Raw genomic sequence first — 15557 nt, forward strand, 5'->3', positions numbered from 1 at the left:
TTCGTGAAAGCTGCCACCAGTATCTTATCGTCGGCTTCATCAATTGAGAGTGCTTCCTTAGTGAAGCGGGTTATGTAGGATCTTAGCGTCTCGTCTTCTCTCTGCCTGATGCTCATCAAACACGCTGTGGACTTCTTGTACCTGTGTCCCCCTATGAAGTGCGAGGTGAACTGAGCGCTTAGTTCTTTGAAAGTGCTGATGGAGTTCGGTGTTAGCCGACTGAACCAAATCCTCGCGGGACCCTTCAGTGTGGTTGGGAAGGCCCTACACATGATTTCGTCCGGTACCCCTTGTAGATGCATCAAGGTCTTGAATGTCTCTAAGTGGTCTAGGGGATCCTTGACCCCATCATAGCTCTCTATTTGAGGCATTCGGAACTTGTGTGGCAGGGGGAAGGAATTGACGGGGCCAGTGAATGGAGAGTCGGTCCGGTTCACCAGGTCATCCAGATCACTGGATACTCGCCCCTTTAGGGCGTTCATCATGACCTCCATCTGTTCCTTCATCGCCTGCATCTCTGCGAACATAGGCGGAGTCGTCGCATCCGTGAGGGACGGGAGGCTCATGTTTTGTCGTTCTGGCCTGCTTGGGGCGTTACTCCCTTCAGGCCCTTCTCGTTCTCTTTGCATGGCGCTTGTGCCTTCCTGATCCTCCCTCTGGTTGTGGGGTGCTGTGTTTCTTCGACGCAGCTGTTCTTCCAAGTCATTATTTTGTTTGGTGAGACGCTCCACGGCCGTAGTGAGGGTCCGAACCTGTCTTTCGAGTGCGGTCGTGGGTAGTCCCTCTCCTTGGATGTCATTGGTTGTTGCCATCGAGCGAGTGAGTACCATGCAACTCTTCTGTCTCAGGGATGAAGCAACGTCTGACCGCCTTCTTCTTATGTCAAACGATTTCCCACAGACGGCGCCAACTGATGAATCAAGGAAATTCACTAATGAGTCGCACGATGCTCCTTTCGCTTGTATGTTAACCTGCACGAAACAAAGGAGAAAACCTATCGAAGGACACCGGTGTGGTGCCGGCCAAACACCCTCCGAAGGTTAAGTCAGAAAGTATTCTCACAACTCTAGAGTACTAGAGAAGGTAAAATCATGCGTACCTTGGTTTGTGAGGGTATTGGGACTTTTATAGTAGCATAAGGTTGACATCCCTTTCTTGTCGCGGAAGTTTTTTCCTTATAGGACTCTCTTCGTAGAATCCTAAACGTGATGGACAGATCTCCTCCTTATATGGAAGATCTTTACCAAATATGCAAGATTTCCGGAGTCCTACTAGCGGAAGGACTCTATTTGGGCCCTTAGGAGAGTGGGCCAAAATATCCCCCATGAGGGGTCCAACAGGCCCCTGGACAACCAGCCCACCTTCCTTCACTCCGTCCATAGCCGGCCCGTTCACATCAGATCCGTCCATTAAAGGCCCGTACAAACGACGGACTCGTTTACTCGGACGTCTGCAGACCATATTCGGCCCGTCCAATCACATAAGACATTCCAAAGATTTTGTCCCTTTTAATATGTCTAGGGAATCACATTATTAAAGTGAGAAATTATTTGGTACACCGAGTGATTTCTTTTGACATAAATTACTGTATATCTCATCATGATTATGTTTCAGTTTAGCATCTTCCAGGGCATACCGGGTTATGGTTCAGACCATATGTATCACATATATAAATCCTTTTCCCTTGCACTGGAACAATCACAGAAAGATAGAAAACCGATCAACATAATTCTATCAAATTGATGGTAACCACTGCCAGGGATGACAAAGTATAATTCACCATTAAACTATCCCTCATGCGCTCATATTGAATTAGAAAAAGAACAATCCACAATGACACGCTCCTATGTTAACAAATTAGAAGTGATAAGACAAGCTATCTTTAAAAATATTATAATGATCAAATAATAGCGATCGATAATCATAAAAAAGAATCGAAGTAAAGCAGCACTGAAGCAACCACAAATATAGTAGCAGTGGGACAAATAGTTTATGATAATAAGAAAACGAAAAGAAAAACAAGTGGCTTACATTTTTTAGGAGGAGTTCAAGTCAAAATCGCATCAAGAAAAATCTTATGAACATAGACATGTGTGAATAAGTCTAAATTACTTGAAGGGACTGGTAGACATTGATAGCAGTACCGTCCTAGCTATTAGCATTTCAGGTCAGTCCAACAAATGATTCAGTCAAGTCATAGTAGCACGCGTTAGAAAATGAAAAATCTATTTCGACTCTGTACGATTAATCTAGCGGAGTTTTAGTGATTTATTGATCAATAACACTAATTATAAAACAATTCACACAGATAAATAGTTCAAAGCACATATATGAAATTATGAATACCAAAATCTAAATGCAATAAAATATGAAAGCAGTAAAACCAATATATAAGATTTGATAAATGCGCGCGTGTACGTTTGTGCATATGTGTGCAGCTGCATGTGCGCGTCCTTGTTTATAGTCTCAAGCCTCCGTGATAATTTTTTGGCTAGTGTGAGTGTTTGTGGGCACGCTTGTGTGTGTTTGTGCAGAGTCTCAAGCCTCCGTATTTTTTTTTTTGGGCAAATAACACTCTCCTCCCTTGAGGTTTGAGAAAATGACACTCACTTCCAAACTTAAAAGGAAAAAACATTTTTTCCCTTTGACATTCATTTAACTAAACTCTATTAAATTGATGTTAAAAACTTTGTGTACTAACCTACCCTTTAGTTAAGAAGATATTCCCAAATTTGCCCTCAACATATTCTTAAAAGTTTCACAAAACCCAAAATTTCAGTAGTCATCCCTTCCCGCCCATCCCTTCCCGCCCATCCTTTCCCGCTTCTTTGAAAACCTAGATTGATGTTGAGGACTTTTACTTACAAATACACAATAACAAATACACCTCAGCTGGTCCCCTACAACCTCCCATCCCATGGGCCAACAATGATTTCACAGTGAATACGACAAAAGCTGAATAACCAGGTAAATGTCGACATAGCCCTCAAAATTTCTTGTATTTTAGCATAACTGAGCCATGGATTTTTGGAATTTATGTGTAGATAGATTGTAATGTGCACAATGGTATAATATTCACAAAACAATTTGTAAAGCTTTAATTTTTTTTTTTTTTTTGAAAAAGCTGGATTTTTGTTGTTAATGGGTTTACTTCAAAGTTCAAAGACATTTCCGTTGATGGATTTTGTTTGAAAATGCTTGATTTGTTTGTTACACAATGCTTTGGATATTTACTCATGCTCTATTATCTTATTTCTTCTACATTTTTTTTTCGAAGATTTTATATTCGTTGAATGTCCTAAACCAAAATTTTGAAATTAATATAACTAAAAAAATTAGTTTTTTGAGAAGTAGTTCAAGTATTTGGAAAAAGCCTAAACCAAGTATTTGGAAAATGTGGTCTAACAAAATAGATTGCAATGAAATGAAAGTAGCAACACAACAACACTTTGATAAACATATATACATGCACCTATGTAAATTCTTTCTAATTTACCCATGTTTGACCAACATTTTAGTGTTTATAGGGCACAATGGGGGAGTTTAAGCATGATTTGATTGTGCACTTGAAGGATACATTCTCTATCATTGTAGAGGTGGACCCTGATAGGTATTGTCATATGGACATGTTAAATGACATATGTAAGTGTGTAATTGGTGATGAACATGAGGGGTACATGATATTAGTTTGGTATGACATCCCGGGGACAAATGAAAGGTTAGAGATCACCAATGACGTTGACATGGTAACCATGTTTAATTTGCATGCTGGTGTTGTGCCAATACGTTTATATGTTGAGTTTGTGAGCACAAATTGTAAAAATTTGACGCCCAATGTTGTGTGTGAGGCATCTGGGTCTATGGTAAGAGTTGATGATGATGTAGTGTATTGTGAGGAAGATGATGATATTGACTATGTTCAAGACTCAAGTGATGATAGTGCCTTGAGTGATGATAGTGATAAACTTGGTAGTGGAGTTTGTAGTGATGAAGATAATGATGAGGCTGGTAATGGTTTTGATGGTAACTGGTCCAACTATGATAGTGAAGATTGTGATAGAGAATTGAATGACTCTGATGTTGAAAATAATCATGTTGAGAAAGGGTTGTATGGTAAACAATATGTCCCAAATGAAAATGAAAATGTATGTCTTGAAAAAGGAATGCTATTCAGGGATGTGTATGAGTTTAGAGCAGCATTGAGGGACTATGTGATAGGTGAAGGTGTTGAGATTGTGAGATTGAAAAATGAGAAGTCTAGGGTTCGTGCAATTTGTGCTGACCTTAGTTGCAACTGGTATATTTTTGCTTCCCCTACCGCTGATGGTATTACATTTCAGATTAAAGTGTACAATAGTGACCACATCTGTGTTAGAAGTTCAAAAAATACCAATGCCACATCAACATGGATAGCTCAAAAACTAGCTAAACCGTTGAAGGCTGATCCTAATATGTCTTATGAAAGCATGGGAGAAGCTTTGATGGAAAATTATGGGGTTGAGGTTGATAGAAGCAGATTGTATAGAGCAAGAAAGAGAGGAAAGGGAGAGGATGTAGGTAGCCATTCTAATAGTTATAAGAAGCTTGCCAAGTATGCTCAGCTTGTAAGGCAAACCAATCCTGGAAGCTATGTGAAGATGCAATTAGATAGGCTTGATATTACACAAAATCCTACATTCAAGAGGTTCTTTGTGTGCTTTGAAGCTATGAGGAGGGGTTTTGTTGAAGGTTGTAGGCCTTTTATAGGACTAGATGGTTGCCACTTTAAAAGGAAATTTTGGTGGGGTGCTATTGGCAGCAGTTTCACTTGATGGAAACAATGGCCTATTTCCAGTTGCTTATGGGGTGGTGGAATGTGGGTGTAAAGACAGCTGGGGATGGTTTCTTACATGCTTGGAAACCATTATTGGTCAAAGTTCATCAGGAGTTCCATATGTTATTATGTCAGATAAACAAAAGGTATGGATATTAAAGTTGTGCTATTTTTTTTTTAATAACTATTATAAAGATATTACAGTTCCTGTAATTGTGTCTTCTTAAGAATTTTTTGTTATTGATAGGGCTTGATTGAAGCTATTCCTGATGTTATGCTTGAGTGTCAAGTTAGGCATTGTACAAGACATTTGTATAACAACTTTAGAGGAAAACATTCTGGGCTAGCATTGAGGGATAATTTTTGGTGTGCAGTAAAAGCGTATAATCTATTCCTTTTTGAGAAAGCTATGCAAGGTCTTCAAAAATTATCAAAGGAAGCATTTGATTGGTTGGATGAAAAACCTAAGTCACAATGGGCTAGACATGCATTTGACCCAAGATCTGTTAGTCCACACATCACAAACAACATGACAGAGTCTTTTAATAGTTGGGTTGATGATTTGCGTGGGAAGACAATATTGACATTGTTGGAGCAAGTGAGGCTTAAACTAATGGAAAAGCTACATGAGCGATACACTAATGGATGCAATTGGGAAACAAAGGTCACACCAGAAGCATGGGAAAAGATTGAGTTGGCTAAAAAATATTCATTATTCTGTAAGCTTATACCAGCAGGCGATGATGAGTTTCAAGTAATAGATGGTTATACAAGTTTTGCAATAAACTTACGGACCAAAAAATGTCCTTGTGGTGTTTGGGAAATTAGTGGCTTGCCTTGCAAGCATGCAGCAAAATGTATTACATACAAAAGGGCAGACATTCAAGATTATTGTGATCCATTCTACTCCACGAGCATGTACATTCGTGCCTATAGCCAAATCCTTCACCTAATGCCTGATATTGATATGTTACCTAAGGGTGAGTTGGAAACAGGCCAAGACACTGTGCTTCCTCCAAAACGGAAAATATTGATTGGTAGACCAAAGAAGAAGAGAAAAAGAGAGCAAGGTGAACGTGCACCAGGGCTACAAGAAGCAAGGAGGTCATGCACTGTGAGGTGTACTTCTTGCAAAGAGTTTGGTCACAACAAGAGGACATGCCAGGGAGCTGCAGTTGGTAGCGCAGGTAGAAGCAAAGGGAAGAAAGGGCAAAATGTAAGTTGGTATATGTTTGGTTTAAGAAATTAGTTGTTAGAATTTCTATTTTGATGGAAGAGTGTTTTGTGAATATACTTTGTGTTTTAATTTAGAGCAAAAATAATGTGCAAGAACATCAAGAGGGAGGGTTAAGAGTGGTTGAACATAGGCTGGTAAGTTGTTTAGATTGCTTGTGGTCAAACAAACCATCATCCAATTTACTATTATATCTTATAATTAGTTGAAGTATCACATGTTTGACTTTTATGCTTACATTTTTAATACAATTCTTCCATGTCATGTGCCAAGGAAACAAGCAGGGGTGATCAACGTGGCACACAATCCAGTCAAATAAACATACAAGCATCTTTAACATCTGACATTTCTAGCAAGGAAAAATGAATTACACATGGTGCAGCGAGATAGGTGACCAATGAAGAAAGGGAAGACAAGTTTTGAAAACCGACCTTGTAGGAGTGCAAGAATTGCTAGTGATTGTTAGACATTTTGACAGCTTTTTGTGTTTGCAAGTTGAGTGCAAACTTGTTTTGGAACTTCTTTTTAGTGTAATGTTGATAACTCTGATTCAAGTCAATTTGTTGTAGCCATTTTTCTCAAATTTATTGGCTAAAGGATATACTTGTCCAAAGTCACTATATTTTTCTTTTTAGCTGCTTTTCTAATTTAACGTTAGATGGTAAAGAATAAGCTTTTGTGAGTTTGTTCACCAATCAATCAAATTGACTACGAAAGTTTTTTATATTAATAAGTGACTTTGAAAATTTCAAACTCATTTTTAAACAATAAAAGCTTGAAAGCTCCGGCAAATTGTTTTATATCATAAATTTTGATCCAAAGTGTTGGAGAGAGGTGCAATTAAAAAATCTAAGAGGATCATCAAACTTTAAAAAAATCAATTGGAAAGGTTCTGGAAGAGACTAAAAAATCCACATAAGCAACATGTTTTATAATATGCTCTTTTCATTTTTTATTTTATTTTATTTTATGTGAATGCTCTTTTCATTAACTATGGTTAAACTTTAGTAAAGAGAATCTTTTAAAAAATTAAAATATTCTGTTATTAATATTAACAGAAGGGGGGAGTGTTTTTTCCCTTCAAGTTTGGGAATAAGTGTCATTTTTTCAAACCTCAAGGGAGGAAAATGTTATTTGCCCAAAAATAAAAAAAAAATAAAAAAATAAAAGAAGAGAAGAAGATTGCAAGGATAGGTACTACTCTTTACAGGGATATTCCTGTAGCTTTGTTGACCTTATTAATGAAAGTTTATTCTCTTGCCTCTAAAAAAACAAATAAACAAACAAGTAAATAAAATACTTCAAGGAAACTTCTTGGCACGTACGCACCACATTGTTAACAAGAAGAGTAAAAGACCAAAGAATTTTCAATGCCCTTTCATTTTCTGGGTATTGCCATTATTAAACCTCAAACGATAGACGGTAAACTTTTCAAATCTTGCAAAAAATAAGAATGGTGTTAAAATTTCTTTACGTCCTTGACACTGCAAAAACTCAGTTATACCATTTCAATGCAATCATCATAGCTGGCACGGGACTTTTCCCTGACGCCTATGATCTCTTCTGCATCCCTTTGATTATGATACTCAACGGAAGGCTCTACTATGAGAAGGAGGCCGGGCCCAAAAAGTATGTGATCCCACCCGTAGTTGTGTTTACCATGGTGGTCATCACTCTTGTGGGTACTGCGATTGGTCAACGGGTGCTGGGCAGGCTTGGTTATCTAATCGGTAGGCGCCGCCTGTACGGGTTCGCTTTGATCATCATGGTGCTCAGTTCCATTGCGTGTGGTTTCTCTAAATGCAGCACAAGGAACTGTGTTCTAGTGAGTCTGGGGTTGTTCAGGCTCATTCTGGGGTTAGGGATTGGTGTGGACTACCCATTGTCGGCCACAATTATGTAGGAGTTGGCTAACAAGAGGACAAATGGCCCTTTTATACCTGCCATGTTTTCAACGCAGGGCTTTGAGATATTGGCTGCTTTGGCGGTCACGATAATGGTGTGCGCAATACTTGACCGCGCATCTGATGGAGCCCCAAAAGATCCAACACCCAAGGAAACAGATTTGCATGGACGTTGATAGTGATGCTTGGTACAATTCCGGCTGGGTTAACATTTTATTTGGCGAATGAATATGCTTGAAACTGCAGTCTGGTAAATCTACTAAATCCATCTAATCTATGATCTATCTAATACGTACGTGTGTGTATATATATATATATATATATTATCAAATAAGAGAAATACTCTTACTTTCACAATATTTTTCATAATATTTTTTATGATACTTTCACAAAAAATCTTAAGTAGTAGTTTGTACTTGATTGTTATAAGTAGAAAAACAAATAATTTTAGAAGTTTAAGTAAGAACCGTTAACAACTTACAACCTAAGATTTTTTGTGAAAATTTTGTGTACATCACATTTCTCAAAATTACGAAACTTTATTTACAAAACTTAACTTGAGTGATGTGAAGTTAATTTGAAACTTTTAGGGCTTTATATATATATATATATATATATCAAAATTTAGAATAATTTTGATAAAGTGATGTCACGAAAGTTTGAAGAAAGTATACATGATACTCTTTTTTATGGAACAGAAACTAAATTGTTAGTTTTCGATGGTAAACCTCAAATCTATGAGGATTCTTTGAATCCACAATGTGATAAATTGAAATCCATCAAAGAAAAGTTTAAGAAAAACTCTATAATTTTATTGATAATAATTTGTTTTGCCTTTGACGGCTAAAAAACCTATAAATACTGAGAAAGTAAAACCTTAGGATGATTAAGAAATGTCTGAAACCCTAATTCACACTAATTACGAGATTAGATGGCAAAATACCGAATTTTACCAAAAATAGTAAAATTGAGTTAAATGCAAAGTCATAAACTACTAACCTTAAGAGTCATCCCAAAACAGATGAGACTTATTTTGAATTTTAAACTAAAAGTTATTAAAGAAAAACAAATATTATTATAAATAGCAAAAATATTGTTTTCGAGACCTTAATGAAGGAATTTGCCTAAATTTAGGCGAATTTTAAGGCATAGTCTCCAGTCAGAATGCTGCTTCGCTCCAACCTTCCAAATTTTATGCAATTCTACCATTGTCGCCTTGATGGCCTCTACTAGCACCCCCCTTAATATTGCGTTGTGACTTCTTCTAACACCCCTGCTACTTCAAGAAGACATGAGTTGTTTGTTCTACATCATAAAGAAGGCCATGTGTTGTAATGTGATTTGTACATATCAAACTATTTGTCTTGCCATGTGTCACAGTAAATGAATGTAAATGAGATGCTCAATTTTTTTTCCCATTCTTTTCGGTTAAAATTTCAAAAATAATAAATTTAGACACTAATATTATTCCTTGAATCAAACCGAAACATCTCAAATTCCTACTAAAAATTTGAGCTTCTGTATCATTATTTATATATATATAAAAAATCATTCTTGAATCAATTTCCACTTAAATTCCTAAAGTAATTGATTCTTTAAAATAACTATAAATGCTACTGCAATTTTTACTACTATCTAACATGGCAATACCTTTTGGGTGTCCAAAACGATGTCGTTTTGTGCAAGTTCAATTTCTTACATTCTTTAATTACGGTTACCCTCATCTTTCTCTTTCTCTTTCCCTCTTATGTATTTGTTGGAATCGAACCATCGTACAATCTCTTCCTTTTCATACTTCTTCATCTTCCCAGATTTTCTTAGTTTCAGTGTTTATAAATGCGTAGAGTTAGAGTTGGCTTTCCATGGTTGCTTCCTATGGAAGAGAATACTCTCACCTTGTTGTATATGTGGCATGTTGTGCAATTGTAGCTCTAATGCCTTAAAATTTTGGTTGATTTAAGTTTCACTCCTTCATGGCAAACTAAAAAAGAATTCAAGAATTAATAATGTTATACCCACAACATTTTCACAATAATTTAATAACAAATTTCATGTGACCATAAGTTGTTATTGATTCCAATCTTAATTGACCATTGAAATTACTTTTTTATCCACTAGTAACAATCAGTAATAATTTGCTATCTTAGATTTATTATGAAATTGTTGTAAAAATATTGTAATATAACATGTCTCTTACTTATGGTTTTGTGTACACAAATTAATGGTAGATTATGAATATTTTTTAGTTTTGCTAATGCTAAATTCGTATGTGGTGTCGGAACTTAGAAATAGTGACACGTGGAGCATTAGATATGCAATTAGGCTCATGGTTTCTTTTCTCTTTTTATTTATGTTGTGAAAATTTGTGAAATAATTTGCTTACGTAAGGTTAAAGAAAAGAAAAAAGAAAATATAACATAAAATTTTTAAATAATTCAGTTAATATACCTATATCTACAGCAACAAAAATAAAATTTCACTATAATTTAAATATGAGAAATGTTAACAAGTGCCCTTAGAACACTGGTTAATAATCTATTTATGAAAGTTTTGATACCACTTTTATGAAAAATGAAAAAAAATTGTCAAAATATTAATTTTTTTTATTTCTCATAAATTTTTTTTAAATGAATTATTAATCAGTACCCTAAATTTAGGCATTTGTTAGTATTTTTCTTTTGAATATTATACCAATAAGGTACTCTCACATATCCAAACTCCAAATAGATCCTCAAGGGTTATAGCTTACAAGACATTCTAGCTTCGTTTCTCTGGTGTCTGCGCACACAGAAGAAGCTCTTATTCTCACTTGCCCACTGCCTCTCTTCTCTACGACTCTACCTCTATTTAAAACTAGAGGTTCAGCCGAATTGGAAATAGTTTTAGGACTTTCAGCACATGAAACTTGCTTGGTCAAAAATAATGGCTAGCATTTATCGCCAATGGAGTCATCCATTTCGGATACAATGAGAAATCCAATTTTGACTTGTATGACAGGTGGCTGTTCCTTACTTTTTCACAGTACAGGACAACAACATTTACTGTTGGCTTGTGATGTCAAGCCACCGACAATTCAAGCCATTCTAACCATTTTCATCCGCACAAACTTTTTGATACAATTCCTGAATGTTATGTTCCCAAAGTTGTATTTAGAGGTTGCCTTAAATGCTTCTGTTTTGAATAAATGGCTTTGTTTGTTGACCATTGAGTTAGTAAACCAAAAGAAGCTTGAGTTCTATTCAGATTCAAGTTTTCTCAATATCACACACACATGGATAAATTCATTAGTTTATTGTGGAAAATCTAATTACACAGATGGTTCAAGATGATACAAAACTAAAACAAGACTTTCAAGCCCAATGTTCCTCTGTTTCTATTTCAACCATGAGTGAAGCTGTTCAGGAAAGGCAGGTGCATTCGAGATGCTCAAGGGTTGGTCATTGGTGCAAATTAAGTCTGTTAAGGTGTGGTGCTTGGGTACAAGGCTAGATTTTATGATGGAACCTGCTAGAAACTTGCAATGGTTATATTTCTGGAATTCAATTGAAATGAGAAACCTATTGTTCTGTTTCCCATTTAAGTTCTTCACTTATTTTTCGGTGAGTACTGCTTACCCTACATTTAACACGGTTTTCAAAGGTGTTTCTTTGATTAACCATTCATTTGCAAATTTAATTCTATACCTGTATTTCCAATATATATATATATATATATATATATATTTTGGTTATGTTTTCTCACTTCTGTTTCATTTTTTTTTTTTTTTTTTTAATATGCTGTTGCAAAAATGTTTTGGAATACCATATGTGAATCATGATCCCAATAGTCTACGCCCACTAACATAAAATAGATAGTGCGTTTTGTTAGAGAAGGTCGGAGGTAAGTGTAATAAGTTTGGTACTATACTTGTGTGAGATAGATTTTACTTGCAAATACATCCAAGGACATAGACTTGACTAGAAAAAGATAAGAGATACTGTCAATTTCCAACCTGTGATATACATTTGTTTCTGATGACCTTCTGGTTCCCTAGCCATGCATGAGACAACAATTTTTCTATTGGCTGCTCTATATTTTATAAAATTCGACCAAATCAGAAAGACTTCATTGATTTTTCACATGTATGTAAAGTTATGTATGTAAAGTGATTTGCATTAATATGTATGTAATAAACACTATTTATCCTTTAAATGTGAATATTTTTTGCATCAATTATATGTGTGATTATATATATATATATATATATATTTCTTTTGTCGTGTATTTTTTCTATTTTGTTTATGTTGACAATTTCATGTTAATTCCGTACACATTTCCCATCAACTTCAAAGGAAACTACCTAGGAAATAGGGTGTAAGTAGCAGAACCCATAAGGGAAAAGGAAACTACCTGGCAAGTGGTAAGTAAGAGGCCAAAGAATTTTGACTGCCCACTTTCTGGCTCTTCTTATTAAAATTCGATAGAAGGTTAGCTTTTCAAATCTCGCGAAGAAATCACAATGGCGTTGAAAGTTCTTTCAGCCCTCGACACTGCAAAAACTCAGTTATACCATTTCAAGGCCATCATCATAGCTGGTATGGGCCTCTTCACTGATGCCTACGATCTCTTCTGTATTGCTCCGATTATGATACTCATCGGACGCGTCTACTACGAGAAGGAGCCTGACTCCAAAAAGTATGTGATCCCACCAATCGTAGTGTCCACCATGGTGGCTATCGCTCTTTTGGGTACCGCGATTGGTCAACTAGTATTTGGAAGGCTCGGTGATAAAATAGGTAGGCGCCGGGTGTACGGGCTCGCTTTGATGATCATGGTGCTGAGTTCCATCGCATGTGGGTTCTCTATATGCACCACAAGGACCTGTGTTCTGGTGAGTCTGGGGTTGTTCAGGTTCATTCTAGGCTTAGGGATCGGTGGGGACTATCCCTTGTCGGCTACGATTATGTCGGAGTTTGCTAACAAGAGGACGCGTGGTGCTTTTATAGCTGCCGTGTTTTCAATGCAAGGCTTTGGGATCTTGGCTGCTTCGACGGTCACCATGGTGGTGTGTGCTATATTTGACCGTGCATCGAATATTTCAGCAAAAGATCCAACGCCCAAGGAAGCAGATCTCGCATGGAGGTTGATACTGATGATTGGTGCAATTCCCGCTGGGTTAACATTTTATTGGCGAATGATGATGCCCGAAACTGCTAGGTAAATATTTGAAAATTTTTATATTTGAAAAATTATTGTTTTACTTTCTTTGATGAACATTTTATACCGGGATGGAGCCAGATTCCAAATTAGGGGCTGTATAAAATGAAAATTCATGTAGTAATAACAAATGAAAGGAGTCAATACCCTATTTAAAACCGTTTCAATTAAGCCAAGAAAACAAAATATTTCAATACCGATTTAAAGTTACTGCTACTTTTTATATATATATATATATATATATACACACATGGTATAATCCCAATCTATTAGCCTAATATATGGTAATATAAAAATATATTATACTAGAATTATATTATTTTTAGTAATTATGCACCAATTTCCATAATTTTTTTTCTTTTATATCTCTACCATCATCCCACTAGTCCCGTGGTTTTAGTTTTCCCACCCATCTACAAGCCACGTTTTTTTGTTTTCAACTCTATTATTCTCCACCAACCATTCCTTATCTTTTAGACCCTTCTTTGTTTTTTCTTCACCTTTTTCACATCCACACAATTAATCATTTTTACTCCTCCCCTTTCTTTATTCAGCTTGTTTTTCTTTCTTCGTTTCATCTTCTTCCTTTTTCTCTATTTCGTCCACGGTAAATTTTCTCTAGTAGTTTTAATGATAAATTTTCCGTTTTACAGATATTGTACAAAGCATTGTGGTTTATAAATTTTAATTCTGGTTCAAGTGACAAAGCTGAATTGCTCGTTAAAACCGTTGTATGTTACAACCATATGATATTTTTTAGAAATAAAACAATAGTTCTAGAGTTTTCAAAATGGAAGAAGATTAATTGAAATGGGGTTTGGGAAGCCTGTGACAATTTCAAATTGATATATTAAGCTCTTATCTTAATCTATGGATGATAGTTTATCTCTTTTAGTTATGTATTGTTTTTCACCTAGATACACAGCTTTGGTGGAACAAAATTTCGTCCAAGCGGCTATGGACATGGAGAAGGTGTTAGAACTTCCAATGAGTCAGATTGTGGAAGATGAGTTATTGTCACCTATTTCACAACCCTATCCCCTCCGCTCCAAGCAATTTTTCCGTCGCCATGGTCGTGATTTATTCTCTTGCTCCTTTACATGGTTTCTTCTTGATATTGTTTTTTACAGCAGCACCCTCTTCCAGTCTCATATATATAATCAACATCTCCCAAAGAATGAAGAGATGAATGCCTATCGACATGCTTTTGAGGTTGCAAAACTCCAAGCAATTATCGCAGCTTGTTCTACAATTCCAGGCTATTGGTTCACTGTTTATTTCATTGATAGGATTGGAAGGGTCAAAATTCAAATGATGGGTTTTTTCTTTATGGCATTGGTTTTCTTAGCACTGGGGATACCCTATTACGAATATTGGGACAAAGAAATAAATAACTCTAAACCCAATAAAGGTTTTTTAGTCCTCTATGGCCTCGCCTTCTTCTTCTCAAATTTTGGACCGAACACTACTACTTTTATAGTTCCAGCGGAGCTTTTCCCAGCAAGATATAGATCAACATGTCATGGCATTTCTGGGGCTATTGGGAAGGTAGGGGCAATTATTGGTTCTGTAGGATTTTTATGGGCTTCAAATGGGAAAAAAGAGACTAAAGAAGAAAAGGTTTATCCTGAAACACTTGGAATGACTGCCTCATTGATAATACTTGCTGGAGTTTGTTTGCTAGGGATGGCGGTTACATTCTTTTTCACTCGTGAAACTATGGGAAGATCGTTAGAGGAGAATGAGAATGATGATTAACCTAATTAGCTGTGCTTATCGAGAATAAGTATACGGTTAATGTTATTTTCCTAAAGAGCAAGGTTTTATCTGTTTTATGTCAAAAGTCCAAACCATGTTTAATCCTCATGATCTCCCTTCATGCTAGAGTGAATTGTGCGATTGAGGTACAACAAAACTTGATTGAATTGAAATATTCTTTTAAAATTGAACTTCCTGTATGTAGAAAACTAGTTATTTGTTTGCACTTTGCACATAGTAATTTGTACGTCATATTCCTTGTCAAAGTAACATCTTTGTACATTGTTATTGATATAGTCCAATAAATTTTACATCTATTTTGTAGTTTGTAACAATATATCCTAAATATTCAAGCAAGTCATCAAGATTTTTGTTCCAAATGTTTGTAAATTTTAAATTATACAATTTATTAAGTTGTTTTATACCAAACAAAAAGTAGTAAAAGAATTTATCCCCAAAAAAAAAAAAAAAGTAGTAGAAGAAGAAGGTCATATCCTTATAGCATTTGCAGCAATTGAGCTAAATAGTTATAATACTATTTTAGCTCCACCATTATACCAAAAAGAGCCGCACAGCAATGGAGGCATAGCAATAATTTTTAGCTGAACTGCTACAGTGCACATCTATCTATAGATGTGCATTGTAGCAGTCA

General features: G+C 35.9%; 2 protein-coding genes across 2 annotated transcripts; both read left to right on the forward strand.

The window, feature by feature from the left end:
- The first annotated feature begins 3533 nt into the window (after positions 1-3533).
- LOC111990321 (uncharacterized) lies at positions 3534-8127 on the forward strand. The gene is made up of 7 exons (XM_065772499.1): positions 3534-4728; positions 4772-4959; positions 5061-6029; positions 6125-6184; positions 7546-7749; positions 7854-7904; positions 8008-8127. Exons 1-7 carry the CDS (start codon positions 3534-3536, stop codon positions 8125-8127), a joined length of 2787 nt encoding a protein of 928 aa, XP_065628571.1.
- A 2972-nt stretch (positions 8128-11099) lies between these two features.
- Positions 11100-15232, forward strand: LOC111990307 (probable inorganic phosphate transporter 1-8). The gene is made up of 3 exons (XM_024022095.2): positions 11100-11550; positions 12283-13143; positions 14061-15232. Exons 2-3 carry the CDS (start codon positions 12450-12452, stop codon positions 14903-14905), a joined length of 1539 nt encoding a protein of 512 aa, XP_023877863.1. The 5' UTR covers positions 11100-11550; positions 12283-12449; the 3' UTR covers positions 14906-15232.
- The last annotated feature ends 325 nt before the right edge of the window (positions 15233-15557 follow it).

This window comes from Quercus suber, unplaced genomic scaffold (assembly GCF_002906115.3).
Source record: "Quercus suber isolate HL8 unplaced genomic scaffold, Cork oak 2.0 scaffold_60, whole genome shotgun sequence".
NCBI classification, from domain to species: Eukaryota; Viridiplantae; Streptophyta; class Magnoliopsida; order Fagales; family Fagaceae; genus Quercus; species Quercus suber.